Source organism: Danaus plexippus (genome assembly GCF_018135715.1).
Source record: "Danaus plexippus chromosome 22 unlocalized genomic scaffold, MEX_DaPlex mxdp_27, whole genome shotgun sequence".
NCBI classification, from domain to species: Eukaryota; Metazoa; Arthropoda; class Insecta; order Lepidoptera; family Nymphalidae; genus Danaus; species Danaus plexippus.
The window spans coordinates 2473370-2492859 of record NW_026869855.1 but is presented as its reverse complement, the minus strand read 5'-3'; the positions used below and the strand labels follow the sequence as shown (position 1 = coordinate 2492859).

The following is a 19490-nucleotide window of genomic DNA, read 5'->3' as shown; positions in this document are numbered from 1 at the left end:
TATAAATACAGTATTGGAGCATTAAGTTCCGCCGGCTCTTAGCTACCGCTTCCGCGGCTTTGTACAGGGTGTATTAAAAACTTAATATATTGTTTAAATCATTAGACATATATTATAGATAAAAACAATGAATTATGGGACAAATTTTGCTTTACAGTGAGACAGACTAGACATTTGTATATATTATTAGATTGAAACAGTAATAATTTTAATACGCTCTTAACATCAAGGCTTAAATTCCACTTACCACAGGTAGTAACTCATTCAAGCACTATACATTAGGTATATAAAAAATGCAATATTGTGAGACACTAAAAATATTTTCTAATAAAATAATAATGCAATTAATTGGGAACTACTTGTATCTTATGTAAACCTGTAGCAGGGATATCATATTTAACATCACCCTGTATAAAACGCCGTCGCCATATTTCAAACGGCACTTAGTGTTGGCGCGTAAATTTGTCTGATCAAAGGAATGCCGACTTAATTGAGATGCTGTATAGATCTCACGAGATCAGATCGACCCAATGACATCTATCGGTGTAATGCTCTCATTTCATATCTCGATGACATTTCGATTCAAAAAAATCACCTTGTCTTCTTCGGATATACGTATATTATTTTATTGATAGCGAAAGTTGGGATGAAAAAAAAATTAAACGAATAATAATTGTTACACAAACGTTTATTCATAATTTCCACAAAAATACACAATGAAAGTTAAAGTTATACGCGAAGTTACTAAACGCTAAGAAAGTAATCACAGATACAATACATTCCACTCAACGTTGGGTCGCTAGAACTAAACAAAATTAAATATATCCATACACACTAACATATAAATCACAGTTCAAATGAAATAATGATTATCACAAAAGCAAAAAACATATACATTGAAATTAGTTAAATAAACATTGCCACCATTAGTAAAGCTTTCGAATGTGTGCATCATCAGTCCTAACGTATAGTTACGTTTACAAAGCATCGTTTTCCTTCTATCCGAACAAATCTTATCCCCTTTTAGTTATCACAGCGCACCTATAATAATACCTACCTTATATATCCTGATTTTAAGATAAAATCGTCTGGTGTTCCTCAAGGCACACCTCCAGCACAAACGTTACTAACTAACTCTAAAAACGGAACTGACCACTTTATTTTCAAATAAATATAATCACATAGAAATAACAACCAGATTAACAGAATAACAAGAAAGAAACGATCTTAGAGATGTGGAAGTTAATGTATAAGACTCATCAGAACAAACAATAGGGAACATGTTACTTGTGCGACTCCTGGATATCATTAAAATTATAATACAATAGTGAAAACTTTACAAAGTACCGATAAATGTATCGTATATGATAATAACATCCATAGAAAAATATGTATAGAGACATCAAAAAGTGTAAGTCCGCTACAGATTAACATACGACAAGGCTAACGTTTACACTACCACCGAGAACGGTGTAGACTGCGAGTGAGGAGTCTATTGCGGAGACTTAAATACTAAGTAGGGGGTTTATACTGGATAGACAACTGCTGTTTAACGGGAAATTAGACGTTTAGATAAGAAAATATATCGATTGATGAGCAACGTCCCCTTCAAACACACTTAGATCGGATGATTGAGAATATTAACTTTTGTAAACTCACGAAGTATTCAAATCTTCCTCACTTAGCTATACAACACGTAACATCAATTCTCAGCTATCACAATAACTAATAACTATGCGTTTAGTGAGGTGTGAACTATGGTCGGGGCTTGTCCCACATTTGGTTACAACCAGAGTTTTATCTATTTGGATACAGCCATGGATGAAATCGGAATTTTAAGATAATAGACTATTATCGTATTAAATCATAAGGAGGGTAGTCCACCATAGTTCACTCCTTATTGTTATCAAGCGAACTACTTTAGATTACTGTATATATGTTTTTAACGATTTTTTTTTTATTTTTTTTATCATAAAGTGTTGACGTTTCCTTCGTTTGAGATGTCCCTCTAGTTTTTTTAGGATGCCATATTCCGTACATTCAATGTTTTTGGCATACTGAAAGCACAAATCTTCTTTCACGTACAGTTACTGTGTGTATCTAAGTTTTTATTTCCTCAAATTAATAAATACTCTCTGGGATATGGTTCCATGTCATCTTGAACTTTAGGTCGTTTCTTTACTTCTAGTGTTTCACGTGAACCGGGTTCACTCTAACAAAACGATTGGTCGATGTCCCACGACCGCTCGCAGGTAGAGATATAGTATACAAAATTTTGATATAATAAATGAATATATTAATATGTTTTAAAATAAATACGTTTCCTAAAATAAAATTTCATCTATATATATATGAAGATGTTGATTTTTTTTTTGTTTAATTTCTAAACGTTGTATAATAAAAACAATATCACGTCACGAGATATCTAACGATTATTTGGCAAACGATTACTACAATCGATGTTTTTAAAAAATCATATTATATAATTTAAAACGCCGCATATTACGATTACATTTTTGTATTGAATTTTTTTGTTTATTTATTTTTTTAATTCCTTAAAATCCGGTAAAATAATCGAAATTATTTGTCAAATCCTGTGAAAACAATCTTATGAGAGATTAAATCTATTTCTTTCCTTTTTTATTTTTGGTCTGTTTTATGACCTGTATGAGTTTGATTTCCTGCGACTGCGGATTCTTCATGAAGTCGTCCAAGATCTAAACGACAATAATTAAAAATGAACTTAAAAATCAGAAAAATAAGTCTCAAATTCCATATGGAACGCTAAATACATCGAAACAAGCAAAATCATTATGGCATAACTGGTGATGAAACTAAAAACATTTATATGAGGTAACAGGTTCTATTCCAGCTCGTCTCGATGGATTTTGAGTCCTATATTTTATACAATAGATACAATTTTCGCGTATTCGTTACTTGTCAACCTACCTTCATGTTTAGTTCGGACGCTATAATCGCAGCCGTTTCCTTTCTCTCAGACAACGCTATGAGAGTCGGCAAAAGAGCGTGACTCCTCGTCTCAGACACCAGCCAATTCGCTGGCAGAGTACACAGAGTCTTCAGCACACCCCAACCATCGCATATTGTCTCCTAAGATACGTATACCAAAATATTTAAACCAAAATTATCAATTGACACCTCCTAAATCATTCCAACTGTAATAGCCTGATGTAGGAAATTAGTTTTTTATTGGAGAGACAAAAAAAAAAACAACAAAACACGTCCTACCCTCGAAACAAATGGCTAATCGGACATTATCATATACAAAAACACATGTGTTACAAGTTACTTGTTAGAATTAATTATTCATAGTAATGGTCAGTCCCTTTTATGTGTAAGGAACGACGATGTCTCTAAAACACTTCCTTGAGAGACCCCTCTAGTCTTAGAACACCTGTGACTGTGGGAACTTTCATTTATTATTCAAGTAGAAACAGTGTTGCCACTGTTTCTACAAGAGGAATATGCTTGAAAATGTATTATATTTGGAAAAAAAAAATAGCATTAAAATCATATTAAACAAAGTACGTATCGGATTATAAATATATGTACATGTAAGGAAATAATTTGTAATTTTTTTGAAAAGATAGTAATATATATATATATATATATATGTGTGTGTGTGTGTGTGTAATACTATCCCTATCTACATATATGGATATATATCAATATATAATATTAGTTCAGTAGGTAATAATAATGTCGACCGTTCAACATCTTGATGGCCAACCGTTTTTCTCATGCGGGCTACACCTGCACCGTATAGGTCAATATTAACATTAATTCAGACGATCACACACATCGCACCACGGATACACACGGATGCGTTATAACTCACCTGTAACTGAGGATTATTGACGACGACGAATCCGACGAGTACAATTAAATCCAATACCATTGTCTCCGACAATTTCTGATCCAGCCTTTGGTTGCTGAGACCTATTTGATAAATTTAAATTACCTTTAAATCGATACACAGTCTTCTGTCATATGCCATTCATTTGGACGTAAAGTGATTTCGTTAAATAAATTAGTGATTATCTTATATAATATATATTGACATTCAGTTATATGATATAATCAGTTGCAAAAATTCAATGAGATTGTTAATTATTAAATTTGTTTTTAATATATATTTTTTTATAATATATTTATTTCTTCAGTTGTAGACGTACGTAATGCCGTAGTTCGAGGCGCCTCCTTCTCGTTTGGTGCGTGCTGTGATAACAGTCTCGCCACAGCCGCTCTAAACTCTAAAGGCCATCCGCCTTCACCAAACGCATCCTATTGAATAACACTTTATAAGTACTAAAAAACATTTCGTATTAATAAAAAAAAAAGTCAAATAGAAAATCGACAATTTAAAATTCATCAAGACCAAGGGTCGAACCGGCGACTCCGGGATATTGTATACCAATTGCTTCACCAACTGGACTATCGTGTCTATACTTTAAACGAACGATTATATTTTAAGTATTTTTCTAATTGGAAAAAAAAATAATTTTTCGTTTATATTTTTTGTTGAATGATCTATCTATTATTTAGTGTAAGGTTAAGGTAAGGTAAGATATCAAAACTATCAACTATATACGACCCTCCGAGTGCTTGGTACAGGAAATCTCGGGGGAAAAGTCAGAATCGTTGGAGCGTTCAGAAATCTGTACGCTCATGAGTGAGGATCACGCAATGCATTGTTTTAGCTGAGATACAACCCCACAGTTTTCTCTTGTCGTATTACGTTACAGCCTGTTAAAGGTTTTATCATTAGTATTCGAATAGTCCTTCTGAATAAGGATTTTTTTTCTATTTCCTTAACAATGTGTTGAAGTAAATACTAATAATTTCGTATTTTACTACGCGTTTCTTATGAGAATCTCTCATCTCGTCCGCTCGTGATCACGGTTGCAGCAAAGTAACCGAAACGTCGGGATTATGTTTGTTAGAATAATAAAAAAAAAACTTGTAGTAAATTCCGAAAATATTAGTTTTTATTTAAACGAATACTCGCGAAAGTATTAGATCTCATTGTGTTGGCATAATAAAAAAACATCAAGGCTTTATAGTTCGGATTAATATGCACTAATATAACTTTAACAAGATATAATAAACAGGATGAAGAGTATTTTAAAACTCTAATAATAACAAGAGGCTTAGCACAAGTTATATATATCGAAAATACATAGCTATGTTTATTTATGTTGAACATTCCCGTGCAAGGGATGAGGTAAAGAAAATGGCCTAACGAAGTGAAACCACACAAATCTTGGACGTTTCCTCACGAGCGGGCGTCACGCTAAACTTTACCCTGATTTAATGAGATCTCAAGTCTCCCGCCAGAGCTCACAGAAAACTTAATAGGGAGGATGTGGATTGTTTTAGACGTGTAATGTTATTCTATCTGTCCTTATGATAAAAAATAACGAAACATTTCTCGACGATTTAAAAATGAACATATAATCGGAAATCAAATAAAATATTGCATTATATTTATTATATATAAATATAAAAAAAAGTCTAAATTTATTCTCTTTATAAAAATAAAAAATATATATATCGACTAATAGCACGTACGATTAAAATTTAATGGCAACACTAATGACATATCACGACAAAGTCGTGACATATTATGGATGGATCAACTAAAAAGGTTTTCATATATTCCATATTTTTAATGCCGAACGATTTAAATAACATATACATTAATGGCCGTTCTGGTTGTTAGTGAAGCAATATACAAGTATGTTTATGTTTAACCGATAACTATTCAAAGCGTTATCTGGTAAGTTAAATTCTTTATCGCTGAAACTGTGTGATACGCATCCGTTATATAAATTTATCTGTTACCAGTTTCAACGAGTCATAGTCATGACCGTACACTTAATATGACACAGGTACGAATAATATATAGATGTTTCTGTAATAATATATTTTCAGTTATCTTTATAAAAATTTACGAAATTAAAATATTTGTCAGCAACTTTACGAAGTATATACATGTTTTATGTCCTTACTATTTTCGTAATCAACAAATTATTAACTATGCTATGAGAAGAAATTTCTGTATGATATATGTTACTCAGATAATATTATAAATTGGATGATAGCAATGACATTGTTTTAATATATTAAACGATTCTTAACAATTAAGGCTATGTGAAATAAAAAAAAAAGGTTTTAATAATTCCAGCGTAGACATCAGATAATGAGACGATTTAAAAACGCATGTCAGTATAGATTTGTTATTATAATATTTCTTGTAAAATTATTACGTCACAGAAATTAAAAAAACATATATATATTAATGGTAACATAATAGTGTTGCGCCACTTAAATTACATTTAAAAACCATAAACCGGTAATCGTAAACCGCTAATATAAACCCTCCCGGAACAATATCAATCAATCATTATACCCCCAGAAACACTGGCGCATCTGCGACCGCTAATAATCTTATAAACGTGTTTATCTATTACCATAGCACAGCAAACACACATCCCATGGGTCAATTATTCATGGCATTACAGGCCCCATTGTAAGCCATTACGTGGCCCAAACATCAAAGATACCTCCTGGGACATGCATTGTTTGAGTTTTATTTTTGCGAGTTTACTTTGATCTTGTGGCTTAATTATTATTAATGTAACATTATTTTATGTTTATTTAGTCTTAAAAAGTTAGAGGGAACTAATTTTGGTCTTGTATATTGTGTCACCTCACAAACACATGCAATTAAATTGTTGAATTACATTTTTTATTACTTTTATGAGACTAATTTGAATAATAGCAAAAGTATACCGAAGCATTTCCTAATTTTTTTGCATTATGACTTTGTGTGTATAATAATATTCTTTGTTTTCTATATGTGACCTTCGTTTTTTCAACAAATGACAACGCAATGACATTACGTGAAAAATATTTTTGTAAATAAAAATTTTACAAACTTCTATCCTACTTATATAATTATTGTTAACTTACATATCAGTCCCTGAATATTACTGTTTCATTTAAAATATACTATTATACGAAATTAACATAGATGTTGTAAGCTACACACGGAGCCTTGGGGAGCAACTCCTATTATTTACGATGTTTAAAATAATTCACCCTATACATCAATTTTAAAAGCATTAACCAGGTCTTCATTCAATATAGTATACCTATAATATAATCTACAATTTCCAGACTTCTAAAACAAATTCATCATTTTTGCTTTAACGTCATTTTTAGACCATAAATTAGACTAACTCTCCCACATTCAGACTTATTGACAGCTGATCACGTGTCAGATGTCAGACTGACAGATGTCAAAATATTTTCCACCCCCGTACATTGACCCATTCTACTTTCTACTCAAATTACTATTGACGCAGAGACAATGCGTTTATTTTTTATTTACATTTCCACCTATACGATCTCTTGACACGAAATTAAATCTCATTTGATGTAAAACATATTGTATTACATACATATAACTATTCGACTATTTAAGCAAAAATCTCATTTGGTCAGTAGAATTTGAAACTAAATTTTATATTATATAGAGACTGATTAGAAAAGTATTTAATAAATACTATTTTTGATAGAATTATAACAAAATATTAAAAGTTTCGTAGCAATATGATATCAAATAGTTGCATTTGAATCCTATTCTGTATGGGATACGTAAAAGGCGATGTAATTTGAATTGGCAAAGGAATTCAGTCGGTGATCTCAGTGAGTTTAGCAAACAGTATTCAAGCTGTAATATGTTTGCGGTGAGCTTCTCAAACACTGCATCGATAGTGATGCGATTATATTATCGATACTTTTAGTATTTTTTTTTTAAATAAGACGTATCGATTTAATGCTTTGAAACTCAAACTGTTTATATGAACTAGACATCAGAAAAGACACTAGATTAATACTTTTTACTTATATTTTTTTAACACATAAATTCTCTACTATATAACTTTTAAAATTTAGTGGCTCTCGTTGCTATAACTATAAATTCATTTTTTATTATAACTATGTGCATTCGAATCCAAAATCACAGCTACTATTTTAATTCAAAACAATAAAACACACTTACGACGTAAGAAATTAAAATTTTTAAACAAAAACTATACATCAGATGTGGGAACAAAAATTGAGCGAGAGATATCGATAGATTTATCGATATATCTCCCATCACTAGAGCATGGTACGTTGAACAGATGATAAATTGGCTTCTTGTCTACGAAGCGATTTTAAATTGATTGGTCTCCGTAATTTTGTTATATGAATCCCGACTTTTAACTTCATTTTCGTTATTCTATTCATACAGCTGAAGTAGTAGATATATATACCGGAGTTCTTTGTACTAAACATTAAAATTTATCTTAATAATATAACGATATTTTTCTGTATAGTTTAAATAAAAGTTTTTTTGGGAAACTATGCCTTAATGTTACTTATTAGATTGGTGCAATGGTTGTATCATGAAACAAGAAAACTCAAGTTCAAACAATTGAAAAAAAAAATCGATTAACCTAGATCAAATCCCAAGAAAGATAATATGATGAATGAATGAGTTATACTCGGTTGTTGTTTAAGAAAAGACATTATTTTTTGGATAGACCACTTAACGCTCCTCCCTAATTTTTTTGATTTATTTTTATATAATATATATGTTACATTGATACTTGGATTTACAACACTTACGCCATCTAGTTTAAAATCTTTGCCACTGACGATATAATCTCGGACTACCCACAAAAGGTATCCTACTAAAATAAATGCCATTATTGGTCCATTACAAACAAATGCGTATAAAAAGCTGACATTATCAAAAAGCCCCCTGTTTGCTGACAAACAAACTGTAATGATGGCGTCGTTAATTAAAGACTGTACAAATATGTCTAACGAGTTGTGCCCTGAATAAATCTTCGGCTTAGCCTACAACTGGGTTTGGTCAATTGGAGGTAACGATCTACTGTTGTTTAAACGTGAAACACATATAATATTTAATTACTTATAATATTTTTTTGAAGCCATAGTTCCAAACAAAAAAATATTACAGTTTCGATAAATTCAGAATGTTTATTTCGATTTTTTTTTTAATTCATATTAATTTTTTATATTATAAAACTTCCGATGAAAAACCACTGTTCCGTACCACGAAATGAAATAGAAAAGACGCGATTATTTTACATTCAAATAAACATAAAATGCTTGAGTATAGGTAACAAAAACTACCTTCACAAAATTATTTTCCCTAGAAACTTAGGCCTATATTCAGGACTAAGTTTCTTTAGCAACTGGACCTAGTCGTCACTAACCTGTACTATCAGATGGTCCATTTCAGCGATGCTTCTTAACAAGTGTGCTGTTCTGGCCGCTTTCACAAAGTCCCCACACTCCCCTAGAGACGCGCCCTTAGCGAATAACATACAGAACTCGGCTCGCGAACCGCACACGCCTTTACCTAGCGCTGTACGGAGAGCTTGTTTTGCATACATTTTGTCATTACCCTGTGAAATAAAAACTATTCTAGTTAACTGTACAAAATTTCTAAAAGAATTCTGCGTCGGAAGATTATTTAACTGATTTGGATGGAATCTCTCTAATGTCCTGCGTATGAAAAAAATATAATTCTAGAATGTTCCACAAACTTCTAAAGTTGCAGATAACTTCAATATTATACTCGTAAATTAATACGTATATGGATCGTCGGTTTTGCCTGTTATGTTAACTGGTGGTAAACTCACAACGTCAGCTACAAACGGTCCACAGAGATCCGCGCAGACCGTGAGGAGAGTTTGAATACTCTCGCGAGCCTCACCCGCGTGTTCAGCATTCGCGATACAACCGTTCAGACAGAGGTAGCTGGAACAAAAAATTAAACCTATAATATACTTTGACGTGCATATCATACGTATATTAAAATGTTTTCTGCAGAGCATTACTTTTATATCAATACATAACTCAAACTTGGTGATGAAAAAATTGTTACTTGTAACTCGTCTTGGCGGAGGACCAAAAATCATAACATATTTTTTTACCTTATTTTTTAAATCATTAAAACAATAATTTACTTCACAGTACATTTACTTCTAACAAGGTTCTCATGATTAAATTATTCAGAGGTACGCGCTGTCTTATTTAAGCGATTAATTGAAACAGCACCCCTTTACTGGGACGAGCAAAGCCGAATGGAAAACAAATACTCGTGTGTTGACATTCGTCCAAACAAAACATTCGTGAAAGCCACAATATTATGATACATAATTCTAAATTAATTCGACAAAGAAAAAAACATATTTTTTTTAGTACAATATACGGTTTTTTTTTAATTCGTATGTGTATCTTTATGATAATAAAATTAACATTATATATATTCTTCTATTTGTTTTTTTTACTTAGTTTAATAATTTAGTTTAGAAAAACATTCATTTATTATCATTGTAATTTTTTTTTTTATTTGCGTTCGACATTCGAAATTCAAAAACTAGTTGGAAAAATAAATGCAAAACTGTTTTCGGAATTGAAAGAGGAAAATTGCATATATGAATTACAAAATTATCACAGATTTCATCATAACAAATTGGCGTTCGAATTTCAAAATTCCGAAAATAGAACTGCAAATATCAAAGAAATACGTACGGCTTTATTAAAAAAATGAAAATACAAATTCCCAAGTGTTTGCAATCTCATGGATCCAATTATAACTAAGTCAATATTATTTAATTTGAAGATTCCTTGTGTAATGATAAGGGTTACATTATTTGCAGTCGGGGGCTCGCTCTGTGGAAATGATGGAAGCCAAGACAAACAATATCGTGATATTTATTTCACGAGTGGCTCTTCGCGGTATGCTGAGGCTTGGAATATAAAAACTCTTTGCACTCATATTTATATTACCATCTCTTTATTTTGGTTTCAGAGAGAGTACTCAAAATTACATATATAGTCTATGTCAAGTAATTTCATATAGAATATAAACGAAACTCCCGTAGCGACTACATGGAGTTTCAGGATAAACCAAAACGCTATTCTGATGTATTATCGATATAACTGAGAAGTTTCATCAAAATCAATACAGTACTTTTTTCATAAAAGAGTAACAAACGTTTACACAAATTTTCGCGTTTATTAGAATATAAGCCAATCAAATACATCCGTTTGCATACGACTGTCGACTAAAACTAAATTTAAAAAAAAAAACAAAACAAAGCTACATTTGTGTAATATATATTATTTGGGTCGTATAAATTCCGTCTCAACGAAATGATGTCTAGAAAGACGGAGTCCAGGCAAGAAATATTTAAGATAACGCTATCTTAACCCGTCACTCTGCAAGGAGGTCCAATATTATCGTGTACATACCGACAAACTTATATATGCATTCATATTAACCTTTATAACTATAGAAATAAGGTTTAAAAACATTTTTATATAGAATAACAGTTTTGTACACGACCAGGTTACGTCTGAATGACCAATCGTTGGGCTGATTTAGTGATTCCAATTTCGAATTTCCAGCTCTTAAATGGCGCCATGTTGGTATGTCGTTTTTTTCCACGAAACCTTTTTGGACGGATCTAAAATTAATTTTATATTAGTCGAAACGGAATACATTTAGAAATTATATTAATATGATTAATTGCGAGACTGCATTACGGCCGAGTTGCCAGTATATAAAATAAAGATAGAAAACAAAGTTCAGGCGCCAATGATTAATTACTGACGTCCTCCAATACGAGCTGTTCTATATTCAAACGCGCTAATGGAAGGCGAACTAACAGAGGCGCTTGCGCATTCAGTGTTAACATATTAAAATAAAATACCCATTCTATTGGGAATTTTATCTATTTTAATTAAGATAAAAAAATATATATATTATACATTTGTTGCTCTAATTTCATTGAAATTGTAGGTACATAATTAATTAATATTAAATATCCATATAAATGCTCTCTAAAAAGAGATAAAATCTAATTACTAACAATGGACTAAATAATATATGTATTTTCTTATATAGGTAATAAAAAAAAACATATATATAGAACTAAAAACTGGCAACACAAGCCGTTAGCTAAGAAAAATTTATAGTCCATTTAAAATGTTCCCCGTTTCTTAATTTGTTTTTGATAAACTTTACCAGTTTTATTCTTGATATATTTAATGCCATTACTTCGTGAACTTTAATAGTGTTGCTATAACAAAATTTGGCTGCCTTTCTATTGGGGGCATTCCTTGTAAATTAATTACAAATAACTATTAATTTTTAAACAAACATAGCACATATAAAAAGGTTTTACTTAATATGGAATATTATTCTTCACAATTAAAAGAAAATATATTAAAGATTTTTTTTAAATTTTAAAACATGATTTAATATTTCATAAAAAATAAAATAAAATTAGAATGTTCTAAATTTAAATTCGACGTATTTAAGGTTCATTTTATTTTATAAAATGAATCATTTTTTTTTGTATAACGCGAACCGGGCGTGTGTAATGCGTTTCATGTTACATTTTAATAGACACGTATAAAATATGCAGATTTATTTTGAACAAATACAACGACGCCCCATTGAATACAACAAACAGTATGGCAAACTGATGGAACAATTGAAATGAATGAAGTTTTTTTTTATTACAAGCCAATTATATATATAGAAAAAACTAAATAGAAAAAAAAAAACTTATCTTTACATGTGAATCGAGAGGTTTGATTGCAATTGTATAAATTATTACATAATAATTTATACATATATAGTTAAAAATTCCGACATAAACTATACAAGAGCTCGTTTGCACACGGCGTATGTAATAAAAAAAAAATCAATGAAACCTACTTCGTATCCGTAGCGAATTTAAATTCTAAATTCGTGCCGTATTTACATATAAAAAAAAGGCGGGCAAAGTCGAGTAATCCGTTAAGTAATTCTCTCTGAGTAAGTAATGCGTTGATAAATGAAATTAAATCGGACAAACAAGTGCTACTCCGCCTGCGGCACCCCTTTAAAGCGACCTCCACGACATAGTGGTGGATATATATTTTTATATCAAAATATATTACATATAATAATAACCATACTAAAACAACGACATTTCGTATATTATTTTGATTATCTGTCATCTAATTTCAATAAAAAAATATTTAAAAATTTATTTATAATCTTCAAAATTACTATAAAAAGGAAAAAAAAATAACATCGAAATGTCCACAAGAATATAAAACTATCGATAAATATAACAGACATCCCTATATAGATGTTAGCAAAAAGCACATCGCATCTCGACATGTGCGCGCCAATCTGTCGCTACTTGAAACATCTCCATCTACCTCCATCTCTGTCTATCTCCATACATCACGTCCGTCTATCTCCCTCGAACACCCCAGTCCCATACTACCCCTAGTCGTTTCTACTTAGCCGCTATAATCGTTGCGATGTATTGGATTGTTCTCAACTGTCGTAATCTATTAAGGGTATGGAAAAAAATACGTCTGTTTTCATATGGGACAGTCACATGTTCATCGTTGAAGCCGACAAGCCGATAACACGTTCATATTTACAAATACATTAATAAAGTTACAATTGTATATATTTATATATTTGGACACAATATACAAAAGTCAATTAGAGTTATCAATGTTGGTAAAGAAAAGGTTTTAAAACGTCGCTAGGTAGAATCACTGAAATCACTGAAGATTTTTTAAAAAATTCCCTTACTCCTTCATACATTTTAATATTTTCTCCACGTAGTAATCAAAATTATATTATAATGCGTTCAATAAATGAAAAATTTTACGTTGACATAATTCTCCGAAATTTCAGTGTGAGTGACGTCATAGCACGATAAAAATATGTTCTATATATAGATCTTGAAAAAACAGTTATCTTTGAATAAAAATTATATTACCTTGTTATAATTCTTAAAAAAAAAACACTCCCCATCGAACTATGCCTTTATTAGGAATTTACAATATAATAATATAATATATACTTATCTAATAACGAGTACATTTTTGAGAATACAATTAAGTTAAGACGTTGGGTTCAACGAACTCCGTGAACCGAAAATCTCTTCTAAACTGAAGGTAGTAACATAATCCGTTGTAAACTCAAGGGTATAAATCTGATGTCTAAGTGTCGTGTGAAAGGCCACATGCTCGTGTGAAAATGCACTTGCATAAAATTACTTATATTGTTTGCTAACGAGACTTCTAACCGACTTTATTAAAAGGAGGTGATGGATTTTATGTTTTTTTTTCTCTACAACATACATTATAATACCATGTCACTTTATATATCTTAAAAATCTAAAATCCTAAAGAGTTTCTATATGATCATATATATTGCAAACAAATATATGAATACATTTTTTAATATAATAAAAATAAATCGATACATATCTTTATTGTAAAATGGATATAAAATTTTATGCAATCATTATTAAGACTTACTGTAAAACATAAATCGTCTACCGATATACTTACACCAAGTTTTGCAATGTCACACTACATACGTCGCGTTTCGCGTTACAGTACCCTACTACTATTATTACTATAAATTGGAAAGAATTATAAATAAAAAACTGCAAACGCCCCGTTTGTATTGTGACACTGCATACTCGTGTTAAGCTTATCGGACTCAGTAGGAAACAGCGGGGATCGCCGCTGGGCGACAATTGTAAGGATCAAGATAAATGAGATTACTAATCGATATTTCTATATCACCATTATTATATCGGATTTGACTTTATGAAGTCTGAAACAATACTTACAAATAAACTAGGTACAACACTAGCCTACAAGATAAATAAAAATTCATAAAAAAATTCACTCTTTTAGATTTGAAATCGGTATCAGACGAATAGGTATCATTTTTTTTCATATATGAGAATCGAAATAAATTTACCGACGAAACAAACTCGTAAGAGACTATAAAAAAAATCGGACATAAATCAATCAAAATCGTGGTACGCATGCTCTGCGGCGTTAATGACGTCATAATTATGACGTCAGCCCCAAAATCATTGGACACAACAGCACAGCGTGATGTCCATTGAGATGTGAGGCGGAGTGAGTGCTATTTATTACTTTGATTCTGGGTCCCATTACTACATTAAAATCACGTGAGGGTAGAAATTATGTTATGGCTTTAAATAAATATCTTGAAGTTAACAAATATTAATCTATGTATACAAAAGAAAGTTGTGTTAGTTACACTGTTTATAACTTAGGACAGCTGTAGGGATATGGTTGAAAATTGGTTGGGAGATAGCTCGGAACCAGGAGACGGACATAGCATTTTTATTTCTCTTCGATCTAAAAAGAAAACCAAAAACTTAATAAAATCTGGTTCCTCTTATTTTTTGCCTCTAGGGCGGAATAGAGTTCACCCGGTGAACTATACATATAATACTTATGCCGAAATTAACGCGGACGAAGTCGCGGGCAAATCTGGTATGAAATAAAAACTCCTATATTATTCAATAAAACGAATGTACGTGTGTTCCTTTGAACGGACATAACTCAGAAACTGAACAATAATTTTACTAAATATTTCAAAATGAGTATAATATAAAATTCATTTTATATTGTTATTACGTATCTTCTTATTTAAAAAAAAATTGTCATTAAATTGCAAGACTAGTTTCTTATCATCATCATCAGCCTATCGGAGCCCATTGCTGAGCAAAGGCCTCTTCTCACATAGAGAGGGTTAGAGCATTAACCACCACGCTTGCTCACGGCGGATTGGCGATTTCAAACTTATAATCTGAAATTAGAGCATCAGGTTTTCCCACGATGTTTTCCTTCACCGCTTGTCAGTGGTGTCTGAATACTATTAGAAAGTACTTATACACTCGGACTAAATCACATTGGTACTCGCCAGGATTCGAACCGGCGACCTCACGCATGAGAGGCGATCCTTTAACCGCCAGGTGTCATACACATAAGAAATACAATACCACACTGTATTATAATAATCCTTGTGAACGACTATTAGGGAAAAATTCATAGTTGCGACTTTACAAGGCAAAGTTAAGTCATTTTAATGAAAATAAAGTATTCAATGGGTTATATTTATTGGCAAATTCTTCGATGTTTTATAAACTTTATTGCATATGCAATGCAATGCATGTGCAATTTTATACACAATTCTTTTATATGCATAGTGTATAAATAAACTCGTGGGCCCGAGGGTCAAACGAGTTCCATCCCCTGGGACTACACGGAAACCACATTTACGTAACATCTCTAACTCCCGAATGTAACTAACTAACTAACTAACAATGTTATCCTCCAAGTATGTGAGTTTAGAGTTGGTTTTCTTTACCTGATTATAGTTAAAATAAAATGTCCATTCACAACTGCGCTGAAACTATTTATAAATCTGAAGTTAACTGGAAAAATAGTCATTATTTATTAATTTTAGCAACACAAATACGTGAAAATTTAAAAAAAATTTAAGAGTTTAGCGTGAACTGTTGGACGTGGAACTTAACACAGTCATAGTTTACATGGAGAAGATGTTTATGAAGTTATTGTTTATATAAAGTGTATTAAATTAATTAGATTATTTAAGATACACACACACACACACACACACACACACACACACACACTAGCACGACTGACACACACACACTAGCACGATTACAACACACACACATGTAAAACGTCTATCCGTGAAGATTCCTCATTGTGTGTGTGTGTGTGTGATGTCAGGAAATGTCAAAATTAAACTTGAAATAATCAATTAATTACTATCGAATAACGATTGTGCGGCGATGTATGGTATTTGAGAAAAATCTCACAATTTAACCTAAAAGCGAAATTTCGTAAGCAAAATTTTTTTTTTTCAATATTATTAAACTTAAATAACACTGACATACATACAAAGAATATATGTCCAGAATGTGTACAACACTCTTGTTGTTCCATTAAAATCGTCTAAACTATTTATTTATTATATAAAATAAACACTAAATCATCGGAACGAGATTTAACACTGTGAGATCTGTTAATGAAAATATTTACTTTATGGCCACGTGTATGTTAATTAATTGTGGGGTACATTTTTGTGGCTTTTTTCTTATTTTAAACCATAATAAATGGTAGTAGAGTTTAAAATTCTTCGTCAAATGTATACTATGCTGCTATAATACAAAGCAATGTAAAAAAAATATCAAATTAAAGTTAATATTAATTTAAAAAAATTGTAATAATTAAAGAGACAATTAAAAAAATTAAGTAATTAAATTTCTTAAATTCTTATATTTATATTAACGCTCATAGACCTTAACAAAAAAATTAAAGTATTTTCTTTAATACAATTATAGTAAATATTAATAAATTAAATATAACCGAATAATAGGTAGAAATTTCGCCATGACAGTGAGGCCTGACAAACATATCATGCATATGACAGACCCTGGAGACGGTAATCGAACCCGCTACCCTTGAGGATAGAGGACACGCGACCCACCGAACGCGTGCGGTAACTATCATGTACATATATATATTTCATTGATTGATTATTGTTATACTATCATTATTGGGATTTTTTAAAATTATATATATACATACATGATCTGTGATAAATTCTTTTATAGGTAATTTGTAATTATATTGAAGTATTTTCTGTTAAAAATGAATGTATCTTAAATGTTGGTATAAAATATCCTATTTAATTTTATACCAACAGCCTGTTTTCATATCTCCTTTTTACTATAGAGTGGTTTTGTTGAAATTTTTTATAAAGGCTTATTTATCTAGATTACTCCTTATAGAGAATTTTATGAAAGTATTTATTATTAGGCGACTTATTGTTTATTAATAATATTATTACTAATTACCCATACCATAGTAACACACGAACTTATTAGATATAACAAAATCGAATCACAAAATGATCACACCTTAGTAGGGGCTATCGATCACTTGCCTTAGATTTACATTCTACTTAAAACAAATATTTTCGATGGCAACCGTACATTATATATATACTGTTACCATCATTACTATACGATATAAAATTTCATTTGTTACCGAACAGTTGTACGCAATAATTTCATTGAAAGGAAGCCATAAGTAATAAAAATCAATCAGTACAAAAACACCTAATTCTTCCAACGAATGCACACTGCACACTACACATACAGACCGACATATGCGCGTCGACTGTGAAATTAAATCAAAATAAATAAAAAAATATGTCGTATATTCCTGTTAATTGTACTTGCTTCGTTGCCCACCCTACAGTTGATGAAATAAAAAATAATTTTATTATATGTATATATATATATATATATAGCTATTTTTCTAAAAGTTATATATCACTTGACCTAACGATAGTTTCGTATATATATACATATATAAATATATAATTTTATTATCTATGCTACATGTATATAGATATAATAATTAATAAATATATATATATTTTTTTTATCAACTGTCTTATATATATATATGTATGTTAAAACTTCAATATGATACAACATTAAGTGTATTTATTGGTGGGGTAAATGTTCCTATACACGTCACCTGCCATTAAATCGAGCGAGCATCATTGACAAAACACAAATTGAATGAGGGGTCTTCGCCCCTTCAGTGGAACTATTGAATAAATATTGTTTCTCCTACGGATTGAATTAAGCTGTTCCAAGAGAAGGACAGTGCTGCTAAGTGCTGACTTTATAAACAGGACTGTTCTTTTAGAGACTTTATTTACGATGTATCTAAATATAAACATTTTTTATTTATTAAGCAATATTATTTTTCTTATAAAACAATATATTTGTATGACATATTATATTGTTGTTCAATAGTTACGTGTTATTAAACTAGCCTTAAGGATAATTCACACTCTCTTTGGTTTACAGGTTCGTAAACTTCGGTCGCAGAGTGAGTGAGTGTTTTATATATCTTATATTATTCCTAGATAAATTGACTAAATAATAGGATATAAAACATTTAAATCTAACAAGTAATTTCTGAGATTAGAGGGTACAAGCAAACTTTTACGTTTCAAAGTAACAACAAATCTTTGTTAAAAGTAACAAAAATTTCTAAGTGAAAATAGAAAAAGGGAGCTTCCAAAACATTTTGTACGAACCGTTCGCCCCCAGTCTTTTAGTTGACCAGATGTCAGAATTGAATGTAATAAAAAATAAATATTGGCACATCAAATAATCATCGAACCGACGCTTTTAATAAATTAAAAATGTCCTCGTTAAATTTACAACAAAGGTCGGGGCCACAGTGACAGCGGACTGTGGAAATACGAACAACAATTATTTAGTTACATACGAAATATATAATTAGGTAAGTTTCGTAAAATATGTTTAAAGTATCAGTCTGTTGTTATTTTTATTGCATTTGTTTTATAATATCTTGTTAAAAATATACATGTAGGATTGATACGAATTTATTAAATAATATGATTATTAAGTTAGTAATATTCATCAGAAGTTAATATAAGCGAGCGGCGA

The 19490-nt window shown here is 30.9% G+C and overlaps 1 protein-coding gene across 2 annotated transcripts in view; it reads right to left on the bottom strand.

The window, feature by feature from the left end:
* Positions 1 to 670: 670 nt before the first annotated feature.
* LOC116773378 (S phase cyclin A-associated protein in the endoplasmic reticulum) overlaps positions 671 to 19490 on the bottom strand; it is a 41306-nt gene continuing 22486 nt past the window's right edge. For both annotated transcript variants that reach the window (XM_061528668.1, XM_061528669.1), the window contains 6 exons: positions 9747 to 9864; positions 9318 to 9509; positions 4197 to 4305; positions 3860 to 3960; positions 2950 to 3111; positions 671 to 2717 (listed from right to left, as the gene is read on the bottom strand). In XM_061528668.1, coding sequence (XP_061384652.1) covers positions 2625 to 2717; positions 2950 to 3111; positions 3860 to 3960; positions 4197 to 4305; positions 9318 to 9509; positions 9747 to 9864 — 775 coding nt within the window. In that variant the 3' untranslated portion in view covers positions 671 to 2624. The remainder of the gene's footprint in view (positions 2718 to 2949; positions 3112 to 3859; positions 3961 to 4196; positions 4306 to 9317; positions 9510 to 9746; positions 9865 to 19490) is intronic.